This window comes from Saimiri boliviensis, chromosome 9 (genome assembly GCF_048565385.1).
Source record: "Saimiri boliviensis isolate mSaiBol1 chromosome 9, mSaiBol1.pri, whole genome shotgun sequence".
Taxonomy (NCBI): domain Eukaryota; kingdom Metazoa; phylum Chordata; class Mammalia; order Primates; family Cebidae; genus Saimiri; species Saimiri boliviensis.
The window spans coordinates 99,719,418-99,745,537 of NC_133457.1; the positions used below are offsets into that span (position 1 = coordinate 99,719,418).

The 26,120-nt window shown below is 49.6% G+C and overlaps 1 protein-coding gene and 1 pseudogene across 1 annotated transcript in view; both read right to left on the reverse strand.

The window, feature by feature from the left end:
• The window catches only part of LOC101053017 (fer-1-like protein 4), a 50,263-nt gene that overhangs the window by 18,143 nt on the left and 6,000 nt on the right, over positions 1-26,120 (reverse strand). The window contains 21 exon segments of the mRNA XM_010342662.3: positions 1,144-1,260; positions 1,358-1,495; positions 1,573-1,673; positions 1,763-1,805; positions 5,305-5,436; positions 5,525-5,583; positions 5,711-5,821; positions 5,824-5,944; positions 13,903-14,019; positions 14,412-14,499; positions 16,693-16,793; positions 17,238-17,358; positions 17,444-17,615; positions 17,809-17,917; positions 18,292-18,653; positions 19,278-19,464; positions 19,552-19,735; positions 19,851-20,010; positions 25,488-25,572; positions 25,655-25,717; positions 25,979-26,110. Coding sequence (XP_010340964.2) covers positions 1,144-1,260; positions 1,358-1,495; positions 1,573-1,673; positions 1,763-1,805; positions 5,305-5,436; positions 5,525-5,583; positions 5,711-5,821; positions 5,824-5,944; positions 13,903-14,019; positions 14,412-14,499; positions 16,693-16,793; positions 17,238-17,358; positions 17,444-17,615; positions 17,809-17,917; positions 18,292-18,653; positions 19,278-19,464; positions 19,552-19,735; positions 19,851-20,010; positions 25,488-25,572; positions 25,655-25,717; positions 25,979-26,110 — 2,703 coding nt within the window.
• LOC101041981 (tubulin alpha-1B chain pseudogene) lies at positions 2,743-4,186 on the reverse strand (annotated as a pseudogene).

Sequence of the window (26,120 nt, forward strand, 5' to 3'; positions counted from 1 at the left end):
ATGGTAGAACAGTGCTATAGAATGTTTCTTCAAGGCTGGGTGCAATGGCTCATGCCTGTAATCTCAGCACTTTGGGAGGCCGAGACAGGGGGATCCCCTGAGCCCAGAAGTTTGAGGCAACATAGTCTGAGCAACATAGTAAGACCTTGTGTCTACAAATAATAGTTTTTTAAGAAGTAGCTGGGCGTGGTGGTGCATGTTTGTTGTCCCAGCTACTTGAGATGCTGAGGTGGGAGAATTGCTTGAGCCTAGGAGGTTGAGGCTGCCGTGAGCCATGATTGTGTCTTTGCACTCCAGCCTGGGCAGCAGAGCAAGACCCTGTCTCAAATAAAACGAGAATGTTTCTTCAAATTATGCCTTAGTCAGAATTCCTACATTTAAAACAGATAAAAATACAGCATCTGCTCTGGTGACAGGGAGTGGAGGGCAGACCAACCCACTCATTCCCCCATGCTCCCTGAGATATCCTTAAGAATACTTCGAGGCCGGGCGCGGTGGCTCAAGCCTGTAATCCCAGCACTTTGGGAGGCCGAGGCGGGTGGATCACAAGGTTGAGAGATCGAGACCATCCTGGTCAACATGGTGAAACCCCGTCTCTACTAAAAGTGCAAAAAAATTAGCTGGGCATGGTGGCACGTGCCTGTAATCCCAGCTACTCAGGAGGCTGAGGCAGGAGAATTGCCTGACCCCAGGAGGCGGAGGTTGCGGTGAGCCGAGATCGCGCCATTGCACTCCAGCCTGGGTAACAAGGGCGAAACTCTGTCTCAAAAAAAAAAAAAAAAAAAAAAAGAATACTTCGAGGCCCTGCTGAACTCAGCATGAAAACTGCACCAATGGACAAAGGTAACAAGCCTTCTGAAGACTGAGATTCAGCCCTGCCCTCATCCCAGAATTGTACTCCCCATTCTACAGGACTTGAACTACGAACAGGGGTTAGGAAACCAACTCCAAATTCTGGTTCTGCCGTGAGCACGCTTTATAACCCTAGGCGAGGTCCTAACTTTGTGGCTAAGATTTCTCAACTGAAAAACGAAGAACCTGGACCCTGAGATCCCGAGGTTCCTCCGCAAGCCTTCCTTCTGTTGGTTTTGTGTACCTTACCTTAGCTGTACTTGGAGGCGTGCCAGGGCTATGGAGACTCACCTTTACAACATACACTCTGACCAGGAGCTTGATGGGTCGGTTCTGTGGAACCCCCAGGGAGACCTGGGGCTCAGAGAACGATACTGCCTCTGATTCAGGGTAAATGAGGAAGGAGCCCTGAGTTGCGGGGAGAGAGAAAAGGCTCTAGTAAGAGAATTGTGTTCCTGAATCCCCACCTGGGCTCCCTGGTTCCGCTTTCCTTCCCCAAATGTACCTTGAACTTGCCCACAAGGTGTCCAGATCCTTCCTCTTCTCCACCTCCATCCTGGCCCCCCTGCCCTCGGTACAGAGGAAATACATTCAGCCAGTCTTCAAAGTGGTTAAACTCTTCCTCCAGGGACCTGTTGTAGATCTAAAAGGCAAGGACTTCAGTGACAGTCCAATGTCCAGAACCCAAAGGAGACTTTCCTCTCTCCAGTACCCAGTCACCTTCAGGGTGGCAATTGCTTTTTTTCGGGACACAGCCCCTTTAACTTCAGCCTCACCCTGGTCATGGGCCTCCCCAACCATAGTAATGAGGTTGACCCCATCTGGAAATAGCAAAAACACCCCAGTCAGAAATATCTGGATGTGTAGGGGATGGGCAGATGGAACCAGAGCAAAAAGTCCGATCTCTTACCTGAATCTCTAGGATCATCCATTTCATCTTCATCAAAGTTGTGCTGAAATTAAAAAACAGATCCAAAGATTCTTCCTCCATCCCCTTCAACTCCTGAGTCTACCTCCTTTTCCAAGAAAGCTGGGAAACCTTTGTTCATTCAAGTTCCCCAGCTGTGTATGCCACTGCTTTTTTTTTTTTTTTTTTTTTTTTGAGACAGAGTTTCACTGATCTCAGCTCACTGTAAACCTCTACCTCCCAGTAGCTGGGATTACAGGTGCCCACCACCACGCCCAGGTAATTTTTGTATTTTTAGTAGAGATGGAGTTTTGCCACGTTGGCCAGGCTGGTCGTGAACTCCTTTTTTCTTTCTTTCTTTTTTTTTTTTTGCTGGTCTTGAACTCCTGACTTCAAGGGATCTGCCTGCTTTGGCCTCCCAAAGTGCTGGGATTACAAGCATGAGCCACCACGCCCAGGCTTTAAATGATATTTTGAATATATTATTAAAATTATTTTCGGCCGGCGCGGTGGCTCAAGCTTGTAATCCCAGCACTTTGGGAGGCCGAGGTGGGTGGATCACGAGGTCGAGAGATCAAGACCATCCTGGTCAACATGGTGAAACCCCGTCTCTACTAAAAATACAAAAAATTAGCTGGGCATGGTGGCATGTGCCTGTAATCCCAGCTACTCAGGAGGCTGAGGCAGGAGAATTGCCTGAGCCCAGGAGGCGGAGGTTGCAGTGAGCCGAGATCGCGCCATTGCACTCCAGCCTGGGTAACAAGAGCGAAACTCCGTCTCAAAAAAAAAAAAAAAAAAAAAAATTATTATTTTTTTTTTATGTTAATGACTTTACTTTGAGACATGATGGAAAAATTACAGGTACACATGGAAAAGACATGATGACTGAGTGAAAACAATCTAACCACAAAACTTTAATGCCTGTCAGCTAAGTTGAAGCTGAAATTCTGGGAGCATGACATGCTGCAGGGCCAAAAGGAATGGATAATTAGTATTCCTCTCCTTCTTTTTCACCCTCTCCTTCAACAGAATCCACACCAACCTCCTCATAATCCTTCTCAAGGGCAGCCATGTCCTCACGGGCCTCAGAAAACTCTCCTTCCTCCATCCCCTCATCCACGTACCAGTGAACAAAGGCACGCTTGGCATACATCAGGTCAAACTTTTGGTCCAGGCGAGCCCAGGCCTCGGCAATGGCTGTGGTGTTGCTCAGCATGCACACAGCTCTCTGTACCTTGGCCAGGTCTCCACCAGGCACCACGGTGGGAGGCTGGTAGTTGATGCCAACCTTGAAGCCAGTGGGGCACCAATCCACAAACTGGATGCTGCGCTTGGTCTTGATGGTGGCGATGGCAGCATTGACATCTTTGGGAACCACATCACCACGGTACAACAGGCAGCAAGCCATGTATTTACCATGGCGAGGGTCACATTTCACCATCTGATTGGCTGGCTCAAAGCAGGCATTGGTGATCTCTGCTGCAGAAAGCTGTTCATGGTAGGCTTTCTCAGCAGAGATGACAGGGGCATATGTGGCCAGAGGAAAGTGGATGGGGGGATAGGGCACCAGGTTGGTCTGGAATTCTGTCAGGTCAACATTCAGGGCTCCATCAAATCTCAGGGAAGCAGTGATGGAGGACACGATCTGGCTAAAAAGGCGGTTAAGGTTAGTGTAGGTTGGGCGCTCGATATCGAGGTTTCTACGACAGATGTCATAGATGGCCTCGTTGTCTACCACGAAGGCACAATCAGAGTGCTCCAGCGTGGTGTGGGTGGCGAGGATGGAGTTGTAGGGCTCAACTACAGCTGTGGAAACCTGGGGCGCCGGGTAGATGGAGAACTCCAGCTTGGACTTCTTGCCGTAATCAACTGAGAGCCGTTCCATGAGCAGGGAGGTGAACCCAGAACCAGTTCCCCACCAAAGCTGTGGAAAACCAAGAAGCCCTGGAGACCGGTGCACTGGTTGGCCAGTTTACGAATTCGGTCCAACACGAGGTCAATGATCTCCTTGCCGATTGTGTCGTGCCCTCGGGCATAGTTATTGGCAGCATCTTCCTTGCCTGTGATGAGCTGCTCAGGGTGGAAGAGCTGGCAGTAGGTGCCAGTTCGAACTTCATCAATGACCGTGGGTTCCAGGTCTACAAACACTGCCCAGGGCACGTGCTTGCCAGCACCTGTTTCACTGAAGAAGGTGTTGAAGGATTCATCTCCTCCCCCAATGGTCTTGTCACTTGGCATCTGACCATCGGGCTGGATGCCATGTTCCAGGCAGTAGAGCTCCCAGCAGGCATTGCCAATCTGGACACCAGCCTGGCCAATGTGGATGGAGATGCACTCACGAATAGTGGCTAAGGATTAGGAGGCGAAGGCGACAGGAGCAGACACCGGGTCCTGGTTACCGTCCCCGACAAGCTAAGAGTCGAAGTAAGTAACGCACTGGGGCGGGGCAGGCGCTGGAGCCTCTTAAGTAGTGGCTGCGGAGGGGCGGGCCAAAAAATTATTTTCAACTGTTTCCTTTTACTTTTTTAAATGTGGCTATTACAAAAGTTAAAATTACATATGTGGTTCATATTACATCTCTGTTGTACAACATAGCTCTAGATAATGGAGTTCATAATACCCAGCTTCAGGCTGGGTGCGGTGGCTCACGCCTGTAATCCCAGCACTTTGGGAAGCTGAGGCAGGCAGATTACCAGATCAGGAGTTCCATACCAGCCTGACCAACATGGTGAAACCCCACCTCTGCTAAAAATACAAAAATTAGCTGGGTGTGGTGGCGTGAGCCTATAATCCCAGCAACTAGGGAGGCAGGAGAATTGCTTGAACCTGAGAGGCAGATGTTGCAGTGAGCTGAGATTACGTCATTGCATTCCAGCCTGGGCAACAAGAGCAAAACTCTATCTCAAATAATAATTCTCAGCTTACAGAATTGTGAAGAAAGGCCGGACGCGGTGGCTCAAGCCTGTAATCCCAGCACTTTGGGAGGCCGAGGTGGGTGGATCACGAGGTCAAGAGATCGAGACCATCCTGGTCAACATGGTGAAACCCCGTCTCTACTAAAAATACAAAAAATTAGCTGGGCATGGTGGCGTGTGCCTGTAATCCCAGCTACTCAGGAGGCTGAGGCAGGAGAATTGCCTGAACCCAGGAGGCGGAGGTTGTGGAGAGCCGAGATCGTGCCATTGCACTCCAGCCTGGGTTAACAAGAGCGAAACTCTGTCTCAAAAAAAAAAAAAAAAAAAAAGAATTGTGAAGAAAAGATGACTACAATGAAGAACTCTGAAAAACTGTAGAGCTCCACCTTGAATGAAATCATTCTTGTTTTTGTTTGTTTTTTGAGACAGAGTCTCACTGTTGCCCATGGTGGAGTGCAGTGGCATGATCTTGGCTCACTGGAGCCTCTGCCTCCAGGTTGAAGCAATTCTCCCACCTCAGCCTCCTAAGTAGCTGGGACTACAGGCATGCACTGCCATGCCCAGCTAAAAGATCATTCATTTTACCATTTGCACCCCAGCCCCGTCCCCGGGACCCTTCTCTTCCCCCACCTGCCCTTGGAGCTCCTGCAGTGATGCGTAGTACTTGGACCACCAGTCGAGCTCTTCTGTATCTGGGATGTCCTCTTCTAGCTCAGGGCCTTGATTCAAGAGGTCTCCTAGGCGGAGCTTCCTCAGATGAGGCTGAGGAAGAACAGACTTTGTCCCTTTAACCCGGTACCATCCTAAGTCCTGCCAGTCCCTTCTCCACCTAGCTCCTCTGCCCCATCACCTTCAGGAGCTGTCTGGATAGACCCGCTTCAGCCAAGATGGGATCCAGGGACTTCTGTCCTGGGAGGGGGGACATGGCAGCATGAGATTAGTCAGACTCCATACCCCATCGGAGGGCCTCTGGAGCCACGTCTGCCAGGAATCAGAGGGGCCTCTGTCTGGGGCCCTGAAGGAGAAGGTTTCTCACCTTGCGGTCCCTTGGGCATCATATTCCCTGTCTCCTCCATCACTCCTTCCTCCTCAGGAGAATCCTCGTGTCCCCGAAATGTGAATCGCAGCATATGGGGGACAATGTGGAACCCACAAGGACTGTGCGGCCAAAGGCCCGGCGCTCAATCACCAGGATGCTGAGTGGGGGCTGCAAGTGAGGCTGCTCCGGCAAGTCCTGGGGGTGGAAGACAGGAACTGTGTCTTTGGAGACCTGGGGAAGAGCGAAAGGCAGTCACAGAGACAAGGAGGAAAAAAATACATCTACACCTGCATTCTAAGCCCAGCGTGCCATAGCCTCACCGTGTGACCTCTGCTAAGCCTTCTCACCCTGTTTCCCTGGTAAAAAAGGGACACAATCCTGGATTCAAAAGACTGCTTTAAGTATCAAATGACATAATAGATACCTAAGTACTGTGGAGCCTACGAAGTGCTGTCAGAGGCCGGGCGCAGTGGCTCACACCTGTAATCCCAGCACTTTGGGAGGCCGAGATGGGTGGATCACCTGAGGTCAGGAGTTCGAGACCAACCTGGCCAACATGGTGATGCCCCATCTCTATTAAAAACAACAACAGCCGCCAGGCGTGGTGGCTCATGCCTGTAATCCCAGCACTTTGGGAGGCCAAGGCGGGTGGACCACGAGGTTGAGAGATCGAGACCATCCTGATCAACATGGTGAAACCCCGTCTCTACTAAAAATACAAAAAATTAGCTGGGCAGGGTGGCGCGTGCCTGTAATCCCAGCTACTCAGGAGGCTAAGGCAGGAGAATTGCCTGAACCCAGGAGGCGGAGGTTGCAGTGAGCCGAGATCGCGCCATTGCACTCCAGCCTGGGTAACAACAGCGAAACTCCGTCTCAAAAAACAACAACAACAAAACAAAGTGCTGTCAGAGGCTGGGCATGGTGGCTCATGCCTGTTACCCCAGCACTTTGGGAGGCTGAGGCAGGCAGATTGCTTGAGCTCAGGAGTTCGAGACCAGCCTGGGCAACACGGCAAGACACCGTCTCTACCAAAAACACACAAAAATAGCCAGGCATGGTGGTGTACACTTGTGGTCCCAGCTACTCAGGAGGCTGGGGTGGGAGGATCACTTAAGCCCGGGGACAGAGGTTGCAGTGAGCCAAGACTGCACCACTGCACTTCAGCCTGAGTGACAGAGTGAGAGAGACCCTTTCTAAAAGGTATATATGTATACACACACACACACACTTTATGTATATATAATATATATATATATACACACACACAGTATATGTATATATCTATATCTATATCTATATCTATACACACACACTTTATATATATATTTTTTGGCTAGGCCTGTTGGCTCACACCTGTAATCCCAGCACTTTGGAAGGCTAAGGCAGGCAGATCACTTGAGGTCAGGAGTTCAAGACCAGCCTGGCCAAAATGGTGAAACCTTGTCTCTACTAAAAATACAAAAAAAATAGCTGGGCATGGGGACAGGTGCCTGTAATCCCAGCTACTTGGGAGGCTGAGGCAGGAGAACAGCTTGAACCTGAGAGGCAGAGGTTGCAGTCAGCCGAGATCACACCACTCCAGCATGGCTGACAGAGTGAGACTCTGTCTTAAAACATATATTATGGGGGATGGGGGAGGGAAAAAAAAAAAAAAAAATATATATATATATATATATATATATAATGGTTTATCTTTATTAAAGGCCATTTTAGGGTTAAAGGCCATATATATATATATATATATATATATATATATAATATAATTCCTGACCTTTAACCCAGGAATTCCATATCTATCAATGGATCCTAAGGGGAACAATTTTACTACTGTATTGATGGGTTTATTTTATGCATTTGTAGATATATACATATATACACATATATATGACAATTGTAGCACAAAAGAGAAAGGAAGGAATAGAACTATACCACAGAAAAGTTTGTATATTTTACTGGAACTATATTAGAATTAATCTGAAGTAGACTGTGAAATAGTAGTATACAAATTCTAATCCCTAGAGCAACTACTAGGTAAAAATCAACAAATTAAAATAGTACACTAATAAATATCAAAATATAGGCTGGGCATGGTGGCTCATGCCTGTAATCCCAGCACTTTGGGAAGCGAAGGTGGGTGGACTGCCTGAGCTCAGGAGTTTGTGACCAGCCTGAGCAACATGGTGAAACACGTCTGTAGTGAAATACACAAAAAATTAGCCAGGTGTGGCAGCATGCGCCTGTAATCCTAGCTACCTGGAAGGCTGAGGCAGGAGAATTGCTTGAACCCAGGAGGTGGAGGTTGCAGTGAGCCGAGACCATGCCACTGCACTCCAGCCTGGGTGACAGAACGAGGCTCCGCCTCAAAAAAAAAAAAAAAATTACATGTATATATATATATATATGTGTGTGTGTGTGTGTGTGTGTGTGTGTGTGTGTATAATAAGCATCTATTTAATACAACAGAAAGTAGTAAAAGAGGAACAATAAATATACAAGACATAGAAAACAGGCCGGGCGCGGTGGCTCAAGCCTGTAATCCCAGCACTTTGGGAGGCCGAGGCGGGTGGATCACGAGGTCGAGAGATCGAGACCATCCTGGTCAACATGGTGAAACCCCGTCTCTACTAAAAAAAATACAAAAATTAGCTGGGCATGGTGGCAGACGCCTGTAGTGCCAGCTATCCGGGAGGCTGAGGCAGGAGAATTGCTTGAACCCAGGAGGCGGAGGTTGCGGTGAGCCGAGATCGCGCCATTGCACTCCAGCCTGGGTAACAAGAGCGAAACTCCGTCTCAAAACAAAAAAAAACAAAAAAAAAAAAACAAAAAAAAAATGGCAGATGTAAATTCAACCAATAATAGCATCAAGTGTGATCGTATTAAACATCAATTAGCCGGGCGCGGTGGCTCAAGCCTGTAATCCCAGCACTTTGGGAGGCCGAGGCGGGTGGATCACGAGGTCGAGAGATCGAGACCATCCTGGTCAACATGGTGAAACCCCGTCTCTACTAAAAGTGCAAAAAATTAGCTGGGCATGGTGGCACGTGCCTGTAATCCCAGCTACTCAGGAGGCTGAGGCAGGAGAATTGCCTGAGCCCAGGAGGCGGAGGTTGCGGTGAGCCGAGATCGCGCCATTGCACTCCAGCCTGGGTAACAAGGGCGAAACTCCGTCTCAAAAAAAAAAAAAAAAAACAAAACATCAATTAAAAGACAGAGATTGTCAACTAGATTAAAAAAAGAGATGCAACTCCATGCTAAGAGATACCTTTTTTTTTTTTTTTTTTTTTTTTTTTTTTGAGACGGAGTTTTCGCCCTTGTTACCCAGGCTGGAGTGCAATGGCGTGATCTCGGCTCACCGCAACCTCCGCCTCCTGGGTTCAGGCAATTCTCCTGCCTCAGCCTCCTGAGTAGCTGGGATTACAGACACGCGCCGCAATGCCCAGCTAATTTTTGTATTTTTAGTAGAGACAAGGTTTCACCATGTTGACCAGGATGGTCTCGATCTCTCGACCTCGTGATCCACCCGCCTCAGCCTCCCAAAGTGCTGGGATTATAGGCGTGAGCCACCACACCTGGCCTGTTTTATTTTTATTTTTTATTTATTTTTGTTTTTTTATTCAAGTGGGGTGCAGACATTTATTTTATTTTTTAAGAGACAGGGTTTCACCATGTTAGCCAAGATGGTCTCGATCTCCTGACCTCGTGACCCACCTGCCTCAGCCTCCCAAAGTGCTGGAATTACAGACGTGAGGCACTGCATCCAGCTAATACCTTAAAATGTTCATAATCAAAATGCATCATTAAGAAAATGAGGCCGGGCGCGGTGGCTCAAGCCTGTAATCCCAGCACTTTGGGAGGCCGAGGCGGGTGGATCACGAGGTCGAAAGATCGAGACCATCCTGGTCAACATGGTGAAACCCCGTCTCTACTAAAAATACAAAAAAACTAGCTGGGCGTGGTGGTGCATGCCTGTAATCCCAGCTACTCAGGAGGCTGAGGCAGGAGAATTGCCTGAGCCCAGGAGGCGGAGGTTGCGGTGAGCCGAGATTGCGCCATTGCACTCCAGCCTGGGTAACAAGAGCGAAACTCTGTCTCAAAAAAAAAAAAGAAAAAAAAAAGAAAATGAATAGGCGGCTGGGCGCAATGGCTCATGCCTGTAATCATAGCACTTTGGGAGGCCGAGGCAGGTGGATCATGAGGTCAGGAGTTTAAGACCAATCTGGCCAACAAGTGAACACCGTCTCTACTAAAAATCCAGAAATTAGCCATATGTGGTGGCACAAGCCTGTAGTCCCAGCTACTTGGGAGGCTGAGGCAGGAGAATCACTTGAACTCAGGAGGCAGAGGTCGCTGAGACCATGCCATTGCACTCCAGCCTGGGTGAGAGAGTGAGACTCTGTCTCAGGAAGGAAGGAAGGAAGGAAGGAAGGAAGGAGGGAAGGAGGGAGGGAGGGAGGGAAGGAGGGAGGGAGGGAAGGAAGGAGGAAAGGGGGAAGGGGGGAAGGGGGGAAAGGGGGAAGGGGGAAGAGGGGAAGAGGGGAAGAGGGGAAGAGGGGAAGAGGGGAAGAGGGGAAGAGGGGAAGAGGGGACGGGGGAAGGAAAGGAAGGAAGGAAGGAAGGGAGGGAGGGAGGGAGGGAGGGGGGAAGGGGAAAGGGGAAAGGGGAAAGGGGGAAGGGGGAAAGAGGGAAGGAAGGAAGGAAGGGAGGAAGGGAGGAAGGGAGGGGGGAAGGGGAAAGGGGAAAGGGGAAAGGGGGAAGGGGGAAAGAGGGAAGGAAGGAAGGAAGGGAGGAAGGGAGGAAGGGAGGGAGGGAGGGGGGGAAGGGGGGGAAGGGGGAAGGAAGGAAGGAAGGGAGAGAGGGAGGGAAGGAAGGAGGGAAGGAGGGAAGGAAGGAAGGAAAGAAGGAAAGAAGGAAAGAAAGAGGGAAAGAAAGAAAGAAGGAAAGAAGGAAAGAAAGGAAGGAAGGAAGGAAGGAAAGAAAGAAAAAAGATATGAATAGACAAGCCAGAGACTGGAAGAAAATACATGTAAAAATATATACCTGACAAATGACTGGTATCCAGTATATGTACTTTTACATACTTTTAAAACACCTACAATTCAGTAATTACAAAGAAAACAGTTCCCTTTTTTTTTTTTTAACAGAGTCTCCATCTGTTGCCCAGGCTGGACTGCAGTGGCATGATCTTGGCTCACTGCAACCTCTGCCTCCTGGGTTCAAGCAATTCTGCGTCCGTCTCCCACCACCACACCTGGCTAATTTTTGTATTTTTAGTAGAGACAGGGTTTCACCATGTTGTCCAGGCTGGTCTCAAACTCCTGACCTCAGGTGATCCACCCACCTCTGCCTCCCAAAGTGCTGGGATTACAGGTGTGAACCACTGCACCCAGCCACATTACAGTATATTTATACAACAGAATGTTATATGGCAATGAAAACCAACAAATCATAGCTACATGCAATGATATGGATAAATCTCATACACGTAATACTGAGATTTAAAAAGCAAAATATAAACTCTGAAAAACAGCAACACAAAGCTATATTATTTAAGAATGCACATTTATACCATGAACATTTTTTATTTTTATTTATTTATTTTTGAGACAGGGTCTCACTCTGTTACCCAGGCACAGAGGCACAATCACAGTTCACTGTAGCCTCAACCACCCAGGCTCAAGCAATCCTCCCACTTCAACCTCCCAAGTAGCTGGGACTATAGGCATGTGCCACCATGCCTGGCTAACTTTTTTCTTCTTCTTCTTTTAGGAGATGGGGTCTATTTTTCCCAGCTTGGTCTTGAACTCCTGGGTTCAAGTGATCCTCTCACTTTGGAGGATTCCAAACTGTTGGGATTACAGGTATCAGCTCTGTCTCAAAAAATTATTTTTGGCCAGGCGTGGTGGCTCACACCTGTAATCCAAGCACTTTGGAGGCCAAGGCAGGCAGATCACCTGAGGTCAGGAGTTCAAGACCTGCCTGACCAACATGGTGAAATCCTGTCTTTATAAAAAAAATTAAGGCCGGGCGTGGTGGCTCACGCCTGTAATCCAAGCACTTTGGAGGCCAAGGTGGGCGCATCACCTGAGATCGGGAGTTCAAGACCAGCCTGACCAACATGGTAAAACCCTGTCTTAAAAAAAAATAAAATAAAAAATAAAAAAAGAAATACAAACATTATTATTATTATTATTATTATTTGAGACAGAGTCTCACTCCGTTGCCAGGTTCCAGGCTGGAGTGCAGTGGCGTGATCTCAGCTCATTGCAACCTCCACCTCCAGGGTTCAAGCAGTTTTCCTGCCTCAGCCTCCTGAGTAGCTGGGACTACAGGCGCGCACCACCACGCCCAGCTAATTTTTTCATATTTTTAGTAGAGACGGGGTTTCACCATGTTGGCCAGGATGGTCTCGATCTCTTGACCTTGTGATCCACCTGCCTTGGCCTCCTAAAGTGCTGGGATTACAGGCATGAGCCACCGCGCCCAGCCTACACAAATTATTTTTATTATTTATTATTTTATTTTATTTTTTGAGACAATCTCACTCTGTCACCCAGGCAGGAATGCAGTGGTACCATCTCTGCTCACTGCAACCTCTGCCTCCTGGGTTCAAGCAATTCTTCTGCCTCAGCCACCCAAGTAGCTGGGATTACAGGCATGCCACATCACACCTGGCTAATTTTTTTTATTTTTAGTAGAGACAGGGTTTCTCCATGTTAGCCAGTCTGGTCTTGAACTCCTGACCTCAGGTGATCACCCACCTCAGCCTCCCAAAGTGCTGGCATTACAGGTGTGAGCCACTGCACCCAGCCTCATAAAACAATTTTTTTTTTTTTTTTTTTTTGAGACAGAGTTTTGCTCGTTACCCAGGCTGGAGTGCAATGGCACGATCTCGGCTCACCGCAACCTCCGCCTCCTGGGTTCAGGCAATTCTCCTGCCTCAGCCTCCTGAGTAGCTGGGATTACAGGCACGCGCCACCATGCCCAGCTTATTTTTTGTATTTTTAGTAGAGACGGGGTTTCACCATGTTGACCAGGTTGGTCTCGATCTCTCGACCTTGTGATCCACCCGCCTCGGCCTCCCAAAGTGCTGGGATTACAGGCTTGAGCCACCGCGCCCGGCCATAAAACAATTTTTAAATGTCAGATGACAAAAGGAGGTTTTCAATGCAATTTTTTAAGACAGAGTCTTGCTCTATCGCCCAGGCTGGAATGCAGGGGTGCAACCTTAGCTCAATGTAGCCTCAAGCAATCCTCCCACTTCAGCCTCCACAGTAGTTGGGACTCTAGGTGTGTACCATCACAACCAGCTCATTTTTATAGAGACAGGGTCTCACTTTGCTGTCCAAGCTGGTCTCAAACACCTGGGTTCAAGTGCTCCTCCTGCTTCAGCCTCCCAAAGGGCTGGAATTACAGGTGTGAGCCACACTCATAATTTTAAAAGCAATTTTGCACAAACATTTAATATAATAAAGTCTCTTTTTTTTTTAAGATGGGTTTCACTGTGTTGGTCAGGCTGGTCTTGAACTCTGGACCTCAGGTGATCCGCCCACCTTGGCCTCCAAAATGCTTGGATTACAGGCATGAGCCACCATGCCTGGCCTATAATAAAGTCTCTAACTCATCTCTTCTTTCAACACTCTGTCTTCCAGCTGCCCAGGCTTCTCAGTTCTGGGCCTTTGTACATGCTATGTTTTCTTTCTCACTTGCCAAACTTCAATGTACCCTTTAAGGTCTAAGAGTACAATTCCTCACTCTTTGAGAACATAGCCAGCGGTCTAAACGTCCCAGGCCTTTGGGAAAGGACAGCTTCAGTCTTAAGCAGCCACAGCATGGTGGACCAGCCACCTTCCCTCTATAACCCTGTTTCTGCTCCTGTCAAGTCCCTTTACACATGTCATATTTAGTTCTTCAGACAAGGGAGGTCATGCTCAAGGCAGCCTACTCTCAAATCTCCATCCAAAGATATCCTGAATGTTCCCTGGGTCTCTGCTGGATTCTAGAACTCTTGTCCTCACCCTTAGCTTGCAAATAGAGTTTGCTCCTATGCCCACAGCAATGAGTCCCAGACCTAGCATCATTCCAAAAGACAAATGTTATATATGTCACACTTGCCTGAGGCCTCCGGAACGACCCAAAAGCTCAGGGAAAATGGCGTGCATGGTAGGAAAGTGGGGTGGGCAAGGCATTACCTCCTGAGCCAGAAAGCGCAGTTTTCCCAGGAGCTTTTTGGCCAATGCCACCTTCTTTTGCACGTTGCTCCGTCTCAGGCCCCGCAGAAGTCGCTGTCCTTGCTTAGCCAAAAGGTTCTGGGAGGGCAAAAAGACAGCATGAGTAGGCCGGGCGCGGTGGCTCAAGCCTGTAATCCCAGCACTTTGGGAGGCCGAGGCGGGTGGATCACAAGGTCAAGAGACCGAGACCATCCTGGTCAACATGGTGAAACCCCGTCTCTACTAAAAATACAAAAAAAATAGCTGGGCATGGTGGTGCGTGCCTGTAATCCCAGCTACTCAGGAGGCTGAGGCAGGAGAATTGCCTGAACCCAGGAGGCGGAGGTTGCGGTGAGCCGAGATCGCGCCATTGCACTCCAGCCTGGGTAACAAGAGCGAAACTCCGTCTCAAAAAAAAAAAAAAAAAAAAAAAGACAGCATGAGTAGAGGGCCCCAGCTGGCTACCCCTGAGTCCCTTCCCAAGGCCGTACCAGACTGTGCACCAGGAGTTTCCCTCAGCATCGATCCAGGGCATTGGGCCGGGTCATCACCCTGCGCTCAGCACTGTGGCAAAACTGTCTGCAGTGAAGGGGGATGTGCACAGCAAACAGGAGTCAAAGGAAAGGAAAGAACACTGACCTTAGGGCCACTTCCCCCTGAGCCGGCCTCCCACTCCCAGCCTCCCTCACAGCCTCCCTCACAGCCCTCTCAGTCTGGTGCTCTGAAGAGGCACCCTTTCTCATGCAAAGATGCCCTTCTATATTTGGACCACTCCCAAATTCATCAAGGCCAGCCTTGCTCTGGAATTCGCTAATATTTAACCACTTACTACCCTGGCTACCCCAGGTGTGGCCCATGGACCAACAGCATTGCTATCACCTGCAGGCTATTTAAAACCGCAGACCCTCAGCCCCACCCCAGGCCCTAATGAATCAGAAGCTGCATTTATGCCCTAGGGGATTCCTAAACACATTGAAGCCTCAGATGGCAATGGTGTAGTTAGGTCTCCACCAGCTTGAACATTACATGCCCAAGCCAAATGCACAATTTCCAATGATCTACCCCAAAAATAACCTGTTTCACCTCAAAACTTCCAAGTCATCCTTCACTGCTTTCTCTCTCATTCCACATCAATTCATTAGCAAATTCTTTATGCTCTACCTTCAAAAAATATCTAGAATCTGGCCAGGTGTGATGGCTCTGGCTTGTAATCCCAGAGCTTTGAGAGGCCGAGGTGGGTGAATTACTTGAGGTCAGGAGTTCAAGATCAGCCTGGCCAATATGTTGAACAACTGTGTCTACTGACACTAAAAGGTTGAGCAAGGTGAGAGCAGAAAAGTGCCCACCTACAGTCTCCTTCCTCACTGCCTCTCCTGACCAGGGTCTTTGGCTGAGTCCCTGCTTCTTCCCTACCTCTAAATGCTGGAAAGCTCCAGGTCCTCAGACTCTTTTTTTTTTTTTTTTTTAATAGTAGAGATGGGTTTTCACTATGTTGGCCAATATGGTCTTGATCTCTTGACCTTGTGATCCACCCGCCTCGGCCTCCCAGAGTGCTGGGATTACAGGCATGAGCCACCGTGCCCCGCCTGAGATTTTTTTCTTTTTTTTTTTTAGAGTCAGGGTCCCATTCTGTCACCCAGGCTGGAGTGCAGTGGCGCAATCATGGTTCACTGCAGCCTTGAACTACTGGGCTCAAGATCTTCCCACCTCAGCCTCCTCCAAGTAGCTGGGACTAAAGGCGTAAGCCACTGTGCCGGGCCAACTGCAGGGATTTTTGTGGGCAGGAATGCTTTTTCACTGACATTCCTGTGTTTAAAACAGTGTCTGGCACAGTAAGTGCCATAAACAGTTATCAAATAAAATAAACAACCCTTAAGAAGAGGATCCAAAAATCACTAAAGTACCTGGAGGAGGTTATGAAATTCAGGGCAGTGAAGGTCAAAGATGAAAGGAACTAGAACTTTGTTTTTGTTTTTCTGAGATGGAGTCTTGCTCTGTCACCCAGGCTGGAGTGCAATGGCATAATCTTGGCTCACTGCAACCTCCACCTCTCAGGTTCAAGTGATTCTCCTTCGTCAGCCTCCTGAGTAGCTGGGAGGTAACCACCATTATGCCCGGCTAATTTTTGTATTTTGTTTTTGGTAGAGACAAGGTTTCATCATGTTGGCCAGGCTGGTCTTGAACACCTGACCTCAAGTGATCCACCTGCCTGGGCCTCCTAAAGTGCTAGGATTAGAGGTGTGAGCTACTATGCCCGGCCGAACATGTTTATGTGGTTACAGAAATGACCTGGAAACTAGGGACCAATCAATGATGGAGAGAAAATTGACAATTACAGAGCTAATTCCTCCAGTAGGTGAGAGGAGATGAAATCCAGATCCACCTGTGCTCACTGGAGCAGGAAAGGAGGAGAGCAGATGGACGCAGAAGCCAGCAAGGAGGTGGACTGGGTGGGGAAGGTGATTAGCAGGAACAAGTATGGAAGAAAGGAGGCAAGGAGGTTTGAGAAGGGACACGGGATAAGCCTCTAGGAGTGTGGGAAAGGGAGCTCACTGGAGATGGAAAACAGCTGAGGTGTCAAAGGATCGGGGAAGCCTAACGCCCAGTAATCTCATCAGCTCCCTGGATAGGAATAATCATTTTCTCATTCTCCTATAATGTGCTGAACAAATGCAGCTGCAAGCACCCTTGAGTCTATACAGCCACCAAGAGTCTCCCTTGCCCTGGAGTTGCCCCAAGGACAGACAGCAATAGGGGTGGCTCTCAGCTCACCTGCTCCCAGCCACCAGCTCTTCCAGCACCTGCTTGAGCTGTGCACAGGCACCAGGTCCCGGCCTGCGCTGCAGCCTCTCAACCTCCTGCAGTCCCTGGTCCTGCACAACCAGCAAGAGAGTCAGTCTCACGGGTCCGTGACCCGGACCTCTTGTAGACCACACCCAACCAAGGCCCCACCCACTCATAACCACACCTCTTGGCCTACTCTTCTTTAGCTCCACCTGGTGGATGGCTCTTTCTAGCCCCCCTATTGGCCCCACCAAATGTGGGGCACACCAGCAGTAGCTCTACCCATCTCCTTAACCCAGCCCCTTCCTGGGCCCAGCAATTCTGAGTCTCTGCCCTCCTACAGCTCCTGGCATCCTCAGTTCCCCCAGAAGCTGTGCTTTTTGGTCGTTGCTGCCCCTGGCCTTGCACCAACAAGGTGCTGGCTCTCTAGTGCCTGCCCATTAGCCCTGCTGCAGAGCTCCCTTCAAAGGCCGCAGTGTCCTGGGAGTCCCTATGGCATGGCCTCTCCCTGTGGGCACCGGCCTTGCCCTCACCAGCCTCTCAGCCACTCTGTGCACGCAGTTGCTGCTCTGCAGTCGCCAGGTGTGATCCTCCCAGCGACTCCACACGTGCACACACGGCTTGTGGTGACGCAGGGGCAAGCAGAAGTATGGCCTGGCAGGTGGAGAGGAGGCTTCTCAGGCATTCTGGGCCCTTGGGGACCTCCCAAACTCCCCTTCCAGCCACCAGGAGCACTCACCCGCTGCCATCCGTGGGTTCAGGTCGCTGAGCAGGGGTCCCCAGCTCCTCCTCCTCTTTCTCCTCCTCTGCCCTGGCTCCCAGTAGAGGCTGAGCCTCCACCGCCACACCTTCAGTTCCCTCCCCAGCTCTGGACCCTCGGCCCAATTGCTCCTCCAGGCGGCCTGCACGACCTATCCCAGAGCAGCAAGGGTCAGTGGGCACCAGGCTGAGGGTCAGATCCCTCCCTCAACCACCTGTGCCTTAATAGAAGTCAGAACCCACCCCTTACTGAAAGTCAACAGCCCCTTTCAGGACCCCAAGGTCTGAAACGAGAGTGCCCACCCTCAAACCCATGGAACTCAGGGGTTTGGCTAGGCCACACACCAATGGAGATCTCCAAGCTGATGGGCTGGGAGGCCACGGCGGGGTCGATCATGGTGGCCTCAAAGAGTACATCGAAAAGCAGGAAATCTTCACAGGACGCCAGGAAATTCTAGGGAAGGCCATCAAGCTGTAGTCAGCGCCCACCCTCCCAGGGAGCAGCCTGGATTCTGTTTGGCCGCAATGTCCACAGAAAGACGTGAGACCAAGACTTGGAAGTCACTGAAGGTATCCTACTCCCTCTCTGGCCTCACAGCCCCAGCACTGGCCCTGAGTATGGGTCCTCTCTGGCTCACCTCTGATTGGCCAGTCATCTTTCCCCCAACATGTGTGTGCATATACCATTAGCCGTGAGTGGGCACAAAACTCACTCTTCTCCCAGGCCCCCAAATTGAGACCCTCATCATGGTGTTGGATGCCTGAAAGTGGATTTCCCCCTCCGGAGCATAGGTGACCCCGCCTCCTTTGCTACCCCCCAGCCCTCACCTCTGGCAGCGGCAGCAGCTCCTCCACCTCCACCTCCATGGCACTGGGAATCTCAGGACCCTCGGCACCGGGGCTGGCGTCCACGTGCTGAAGAACCCCCGTCGGGGTGTGATCCCGCCTGGCTTTCTTTTTCTTCTTTCGGGTGAGCCGGGACAACCTGGATTCCTGCAGGGCCTGGGGAGGCTCAGGTTCAGCTCTCCCTTTCAGCACCTGCATGGACACAGCCAGCAGAAGGCGGCCTCGGAACCAAATGCCTCGGCCAACGCCTTCGTTGAGACCTTGAAGACCATCCCCGAGCCCTGTGCCGGGGGGCGAGCCATAGAGGGGCACCCAGGCCGGGCCGAAGGTGGGGTTAAACCCCGCTGTGGGAAACAAGAGCAGCGTGTTGGGAGGAGTGCGGGGCGGGCGGGTACTGTTAAGTCTCTGCACCTCACTCTGATCTCCTCCAAGTCCTCGGGAGTGAGGGCAGGGAAGGGGCTCAGCCTCTCTGAAAGGGAAGAAGTTGGCCAGCAGCTGCGGACGCGACGCTGTGGAAAACGACCTGGGCGTCCCCAAACCAGCTCAGCGCCCCAAGGAGCTGGAAACTGCGGGAGCCGGGGCTCGGGGGACGGATCCTGAGCCCTGGAGGCAGAGTCGGGATTGACTGGGGCGGGGTCGGGATAGGGGCGGAGCTACGGGAGATCCACGCGGCCTGGAGGTCGCGGGAAAGGAGTGGACAGGCAGCGTCAGCGCGTGCACAGCTGTAGGAAGGGCGTACTGGGCTGGTTACTGGGCAGGTGGCTGTGGTCAGAATTTTGCCAACGGAGCCAAACTGAGGGTGGGATTCACAGTCTGGGGGCGCCTTGAAGCAGTTTGTTTTGCGGGCCGACCAGCCTTCCTAGGCGGAGCGGGGTCGTGAGGATGGGGCTTGCAGTAGGGAATGGGCCCTACGGCGCGATTGGACCCAGGCGAGTGAGGCCGGGTTTGCCGCGGCCACAAGCGCTCACCCGCGCGGCCCGGGTGGGAGATCCACCTCAGGTCCAGCACGTGCGTGGCGAGGGCCGCGTCCACCAGGGGCGCATCGTCCCTTAGCTGCGGACGGAGGCTGCGCGTCAGCGGTGGGAAGAGCTCCACGAAGCTCAGCTGCTCGTTCCACTCGGGCGCCGCCGCCTCGGCGCGCACAGACGTCTCGCCCTGAAGCCGGCAGCGAAGACGGGCGGAGAGGGGTCAGCGCGGTGTCCGGGCCGAAGCCGCGGCGCCGTGGACCCCGGAGGAACTTACCTGCTGTCTCAGAAAAAACACCCGCATGTAGGGCTCCACCAGGACGCGCTGGTCGTGAAGGGCGCGGGCCAGGCTGCCCAACAGCCCAGAGCGCAGCGCGGGAAGCCCCTCTGCGCAGTACAGGCGCACGCGGAGCCGCGCCCACGGCCTCTCCGCGGACACCCCGCGCGGCAGGAGCAGGTTCCTAGGGGAGGGGGCACCGAGCGGGACTAGAAGCTGGGGTCTCGGCCCCTCCCCTTCTCCACACCCCACGGCCACCCCTGGATCCATGTTCCCCTCCCCACCTCACCCCAGCTCACTTCTCGATGTCTGAACAGTGCCCGGGGGCCTCGGGTAGCATTGGAGGGGGCAGGTCCCCGCGCGCCCTCACGGACAAGGTGACCTTAACTAAGCCCTTGGCCCCGGCGCGGGTGTCCTGAGGATCATGCAGCGGAGCCCATCTTTGGTAGAACTGGCCATCTAAGGGCAAAAGGGCGGCTAGGTCAGGGGCGACCGGCGGGACGCACAGGGTGGCAGTGAGGCTGTCATCGGAGGGACAATGGCCGGGGTTCCTGTCTGGCCTATCAGGGAGGGATGTGCCAAGAGTTCAGCCTCAGATGAGAGAGATCCAAGATGGCTGATCACTAGCAGCTCGGGATTGTAGCTCCCAGTGAAAGCGCAAAGAAGGAGAGGACGCCACACCTTCACATGAATTCTTGTTGCTCACGCACCAGGAGATTCGCAGCGGAGGAGCCCCACGGGTCCCCAGCGTGACCCGGCGAGGCGGTTTTGCCGGCGCCTCAGAGCGTTGGTTCTTGGTGCAGAGTCAGAAAAGCAGCATCAATCTTAACGCTGCTGATTTAGTTGGCGCAGTGGGTTGCTCAGATTTCTGCGCTGAGAATCAATAAGTTGGACGTCTACTCAGAAACCCAATTACAAAGACAGTAATTATAAAGACCACAGATGGATAAATCTACAACGAAGGGAAGAAAACAGCCAAAAAAGGCTGAGAATACCCAAGATCAGAACGCCTCTCCCTCAGCAGGGGATCACAGTTCCTCATCAGGAACGAAACAAAGCTTGATGGAGAACGAGTGTGTTCCAATTACAGAAGCAGGCATCAAAATGTGGATAATAAGAAACTTCTGTGAATTAAAAGAACTCGTTCTAACCCAATCCAAAGAAACTAAGAACTTTGAAAAAGGGTTTGATGAAATGTTAACAAGAATACACAATTTAGAGAAGAAAATAAGTGAATTGATGGAGCTGAAAAACACAATACAAGAACTACGTGAAGTATGCACAAGTTTTAACAGCCGAATTGATCAAGCAGAAGAAAGGATATCAGAGGTCGAAGACCAACTCAATGAAATAAAACAAGAAGACAGCCGGGCACGGTGGTTCAAGCCTGTAATCCCAGCACTTTGGGAGGCCGAGGCGGGTGGATCATGAGGTCAAAAGATCGAGACCATCCTGGTCAACATGGTGAAACCCCATCTCTACTAAAAATACAAAAAAATTAGCTGGGCATGGTGGCACGTGCCTGTAATCCCAGCTACTCAGGAGGCTGAGGCAGGAGAATTGCCTGAACCCAGGAGGCGGAGGTTGCGGTGAGCCAAGATCGCGCCATTGCACTCCAGCCTGGGTAACAAGAGTGAAACTCGGTCTCAAAAAAAAAAAAAAAAAAAAAAAAAAAGACAAGATTAGAGAAAAAAGGATAAAAAGGAACGAGCAAAGTCTCCAAGAAATATGGGACTATGTGAAAAGACCTAATCTATGCTTGATAGGTGTACCTGAATGTGACGAAGAGAATGAATCCAAGCTGGAAAATACGCTTCAGGATATTATTCAGGAAAATTTTCCCAACCTAGTAAGGCAGGATAATATTCAACTTCAGGTAATACAGAGAACACTACAAAGATATTCCTCAAGAAGAGCAACTCCAAGGCACATAATCGTCAGATTCACCAGGGTTGAAATGAAGGAGAAAATACTAAGGGCAGCCAGAGAGAAAGGTCAGGTTACCCACAAAGGGAAGCCTATCAGACTTATAGTAGATCTCTCAGCAGAAACCCGACAAGCCAGAAGAGAGTGGGGACCAATATTCAACATCCTTAAAGAAAAGAACTTTCAACCAAGAATTTCACATCCAGCCAAACTAAGCTTCATAAGTGAAGGAAAAATAAAGTTTTTTGTGAACAAGCAAGCACTCAGAGATTTCATCACCACCAGGCCTGCTTTACAAGAGCTTCTGAAAGAACCACTACACATAGAAAGGAACAAACAGTATCAGCCTTTCTAAAAAATACCAAAAAGTAAAGAGCATCAATATAATGAAGAATTTACATCAACTAATGGGCAAAATAGCCAGCTAATATTAAATGGCAGTATTAAACTCACATATATCATTGTTAATTCTAAATTTAAATTGACTAAATCCCCCAATCCAAAGACAGACAGACAATTTGGATAAAAAACTAAAACCCGTGGCCGGGCGCGGTGGCTCAAGCCTGTAATCCCAGCACTTTGGGAGGCCTAGGCGGGTGGATCACGAGGTCAAGAGATTGAGACCATCCTGGTCAACGTGGTAAAACCCCGTCTCTACTAAAAATACAAAAATTAGCTGGGCATGGTGGCACGTGCCTGTAATCCCAGCTACTCAGGAGGCTGAGGCAGGAGAATTGCCTGAACCCAGGAGGCGGAGGTTGCGGTGAGCCAAGATCGCGCCATTGCACTCCAGCCTGGGTAACAAGAGTGAAACTCGGTCTCAAAAAAAAAAAAAAAAAAAAAAAAAAGACAAGATTAGAGAAAAAAGGATAAAAAGGAACGAGCAAAGTCTCCAAGAAATATGGGACTATGTGAAAAGACCTAATCTATGCTTGATAGGTGTACCTGAATGTGACGAAGAGAATGAATCCAAGCTGGAAAATACGCTTCAGGATATTATTCAGGAAAATTTTCCCAACCTAGTAAGGCAGGATAATATTCAACTTCAGGTAATACAGAGAACACTACAAAGATATTCCTCAAGAAGAGCAACTCCAAGGCACATAATCGTCAGATTCACCAGGGTTGAAATGAAGGAGAAAATACTAAGGGCAGCCAGAGAGAAAGGTCAGGTTACCCACAAAGGGAAGCCTATCAGACTTATAGTAGATCTCTCAGCAGAAACCCGACAAGCCAGAAGAGAGTGGGGACCAATATTCAACATCCTTAAAGAAAAGAACTTTCAACCAAGAATTTCACATCCAGCCAAACTAAGCTTCATAAGTGAAGGAAAAATAAAGTTTTTTGTGAACAAGCAAGCACTCAGAGATTTCATCACCACCAGGCCTGCTTTACAAGAGCTTCTGAAAGAACCACTACACATAGAAAGGAACAAACAGTATCAGCCTTTCTAAAAAATACCAAAAAGTAAAGAGCATCAATATAATGAAGAATTTACATCAACTAATGGGCAAAATAGCCAGCTAATATTAAATGGCAGTATTAAACTCACATATATCATTGTTAATTCTAAATTTAAATTGACTAAATCCCCCAATCCAAAGACAGACAGACAATTTGGATAAAAAACTAAAACCCGTGGCCGGGCGCGGTGGCTCAAGCCTGTAATCCCAGCACTTTGGGAGGCCTAGGCGGGTGGATCACGAGGTCAAGAGATTGAGACCATCCTGGTCAACGTGGTAAAACCCCGTCTCTACTAAAAATACAAAAATTAGCTGGGCATGGTGGCACGTGCCTGTAATCCCAGCTACTCAGGAGGCTGAGGCTGGAGAATTGCCTGAACCCAGGAGGCGGAGGTTGTGGTGAGCCAAGATCGCGCCATTGCACTCCAGCCTGGGTAACGAGAGCGAAACTCCGTCTCAAAAAAGAAAAACAAAAACAAAAACTAAAACCCATCAGTATGCTGCATCCAGACCCATCTCACATTCAAGGATACACAAAGACTCAAAACAAGGGATGGAGAAAGATTTACCAACAAAACAGAGAGCTAAAATAAATAAATAAAAAGCAGAAGTTACAATTTTTGCCTCTGATAAAATAGTCGTTAAAGCAACAAAGATCAAAAGAAGCAAAGAAGAAGGCCGGGTGCAGTGGCTCAAGCCTGTAATCCCAGCACTTTGGGAGGCCGAGGCGGGTGGATCACGAGGTCAAAAGATCGAGACCATCCTGATCAACATGGTGAAACCCCATCTCTACTAAAAATACAAAAAATTAGCTGGGCATGGTGGCGCATGCCTGTAATCCCAGCTACTCAGGAGGCTGAGACAGGAGAATTGCCTGAACCCGGGAGGCGGAGGTTGCGGTGAGCCGAGATCGCGCCATTGCACTCCAGCCTGGGTAACAAGAGCGAAACTCCGTCTCAAAAAAAAAAAAAAAAAGAAGCAAAGAAGGACATTATATAATGATAAAAGGATCAATGCAACAACAAGAAGAGCTAAAGATCCTAAATATATATGCACCCAATACAGGAATACCTAGACATACAAGACTAATAAAGAGACTTAGACTCCCACACAATAATAGTCAGAGACTTCAACATTAATGTTAGACAGATCAATGAGACAGAAAATTAACAACAATATCCAGGACTTGAACTCAGATCTGGAACAAGTAAATATAATTAACATTTATAGAACTCTCCACTTTACACAAAATATACACTCTTATCAGTACCACATCATATCAACTTAGAAGTTTAAATGAAATGTTGGTTGGCTCCTTGTTTGTTATTCTCTTCCCTCATTTTCTTTTATGTCTCCATTATTAAGGACAATTATAGGCATACCCATATTTAGACTGCATTTTAGCCAGGGCAATAAAGCAATACCCCCATTCTCTCTCCTTGTTCCTTTCTCTTTCTTCCTCTTCTTTATTCTTTTTCTTATTATTGTTTTTTACTTTCTCAAAAAAATAATAATAATGCTTAATACACATTAGCTATTGTCATATTGTTCTTGTGAAGCACATCCTACAGCATATATGGCAAACAACGATTTGATACCTATTATTATTATTATGACCATTATTATGTGTATCTTTCTTCCAGTATAAAAATACTTTTCGGGCCGGGCGCGGTGGCTCAAGCCTGTAATCCCAGCACTTTGGGAGGCCGAGGCGGGTGGATCACGAGGTCAAGAGATCGAGACCATCCTGGTCAACATGATGAAACCCCGTCTCTACTAAAAATACAAAAAATTAACTGGGCATGGTGGCTCGTGCCTGTAATCCCAGCTACTCAGGAGGCTGAGGCAGGAGAATTGCTTGAACCCAGGAGGCAGAGGTTGCGGTGAGCCGAGATCGCGCCATTGCACTCCAGCCTGGGTAACAAGAGTGAAACTCCAGCCGGGCGCGGTGGCTCAAGCCTGTAATCCCAGCACTGTGGGAGGCTGAGGCGGGTGGATCACGAGGTCAAGAGATCAAGACCAACCTGGTCAACATGGTGAAACCCCGTCTCTACTAAAAATACAAAAAATTAGCTGGGCATGGTGGCATGTGCCTGTAATCCCAGCTACTCATGAGGCTGAGGCAGGAGAATTGCCTGAACCCAGGAGGCGGAGGTTGTGGTGAGCCGAGATCGCGCCATTGCACTCCAGCCTGGGTAACAAGAGCGAAACTCCGTCTCAAAAAAAACAAAAAAACAAAAAAAAAAACACAACTTTTCATTTGTCTCATGGCGTCCCAGGAAAGGGCTGTCACGAAAAAAAAAAAAAAAAAAAAGTGTATATTTTAGTTGTATTATATGTGTGTATATCATATACGGTAGCATACAATATGTGTGTGTGTGTGTGTTTTCTTTTGTCTAGATAAAAAAATAAAAAATAAAGAGTTCAGCCTCCACCAGAGGTGGTCCACTCCAAAGTGAGTGTATAGGAGCCCATGCGGAGTCACCGCGGGGTCAATCTCTGGGGTCCTTGTCCGTGCAGAGTCTCAGTAAGGAGACAGTTCCATACCTGGCTGGTCCAAGATGATGCCCAGGTCCATCCTGAAGGTGCCTATCCGGGTGGCCATAAAAGGGAGGGTCTGCGAATGGAAAGCCTGCGGGGAAGGTGATGTTTAGTCCTGCAGCTTTTGCATCCCAGATTCTCTGAAGGACACTGATCACCCCTGCGCCGCTCACCGTGATCTCCAGCAGCAAGTCTTGGAGGTGAAGCCGGGTGTCATGAAATTCGAACAAGAAGTACTGAATTGAAGTGGGGATGAGAGGTTAGATGTGAAGGGCTTCCGCCAGCTTACACTGGTCTCTTGTTCAGAAGACCCTCCTTCCCCCGCCCCCAAACCCCTCGCTGCAACCTTTTAGTGGATCAGTGCTCCCACCCTCCCGCTTCCGCATAAGCCCAGCATCTGGCTCCAATTCCACCCAGGCCACGCCCCCTCCAGGAACAGTTCTCACCTGGGTCCCTCCCATTCTCTCAGGCTCTCCCTCTTCTGTGGTGGCACCCACCTCATTGTAAAAGGGGCAATTGGTTCCAAGCTGTGTGGCGGTGACACGGCGCTGCCCCCCAACATGCACAGTCACATAGGGGTTAATGTTGACTCCAGCCAGTTTCTGGGCCTCCAGCACCGTGACTCCCACCTGAGAGGTA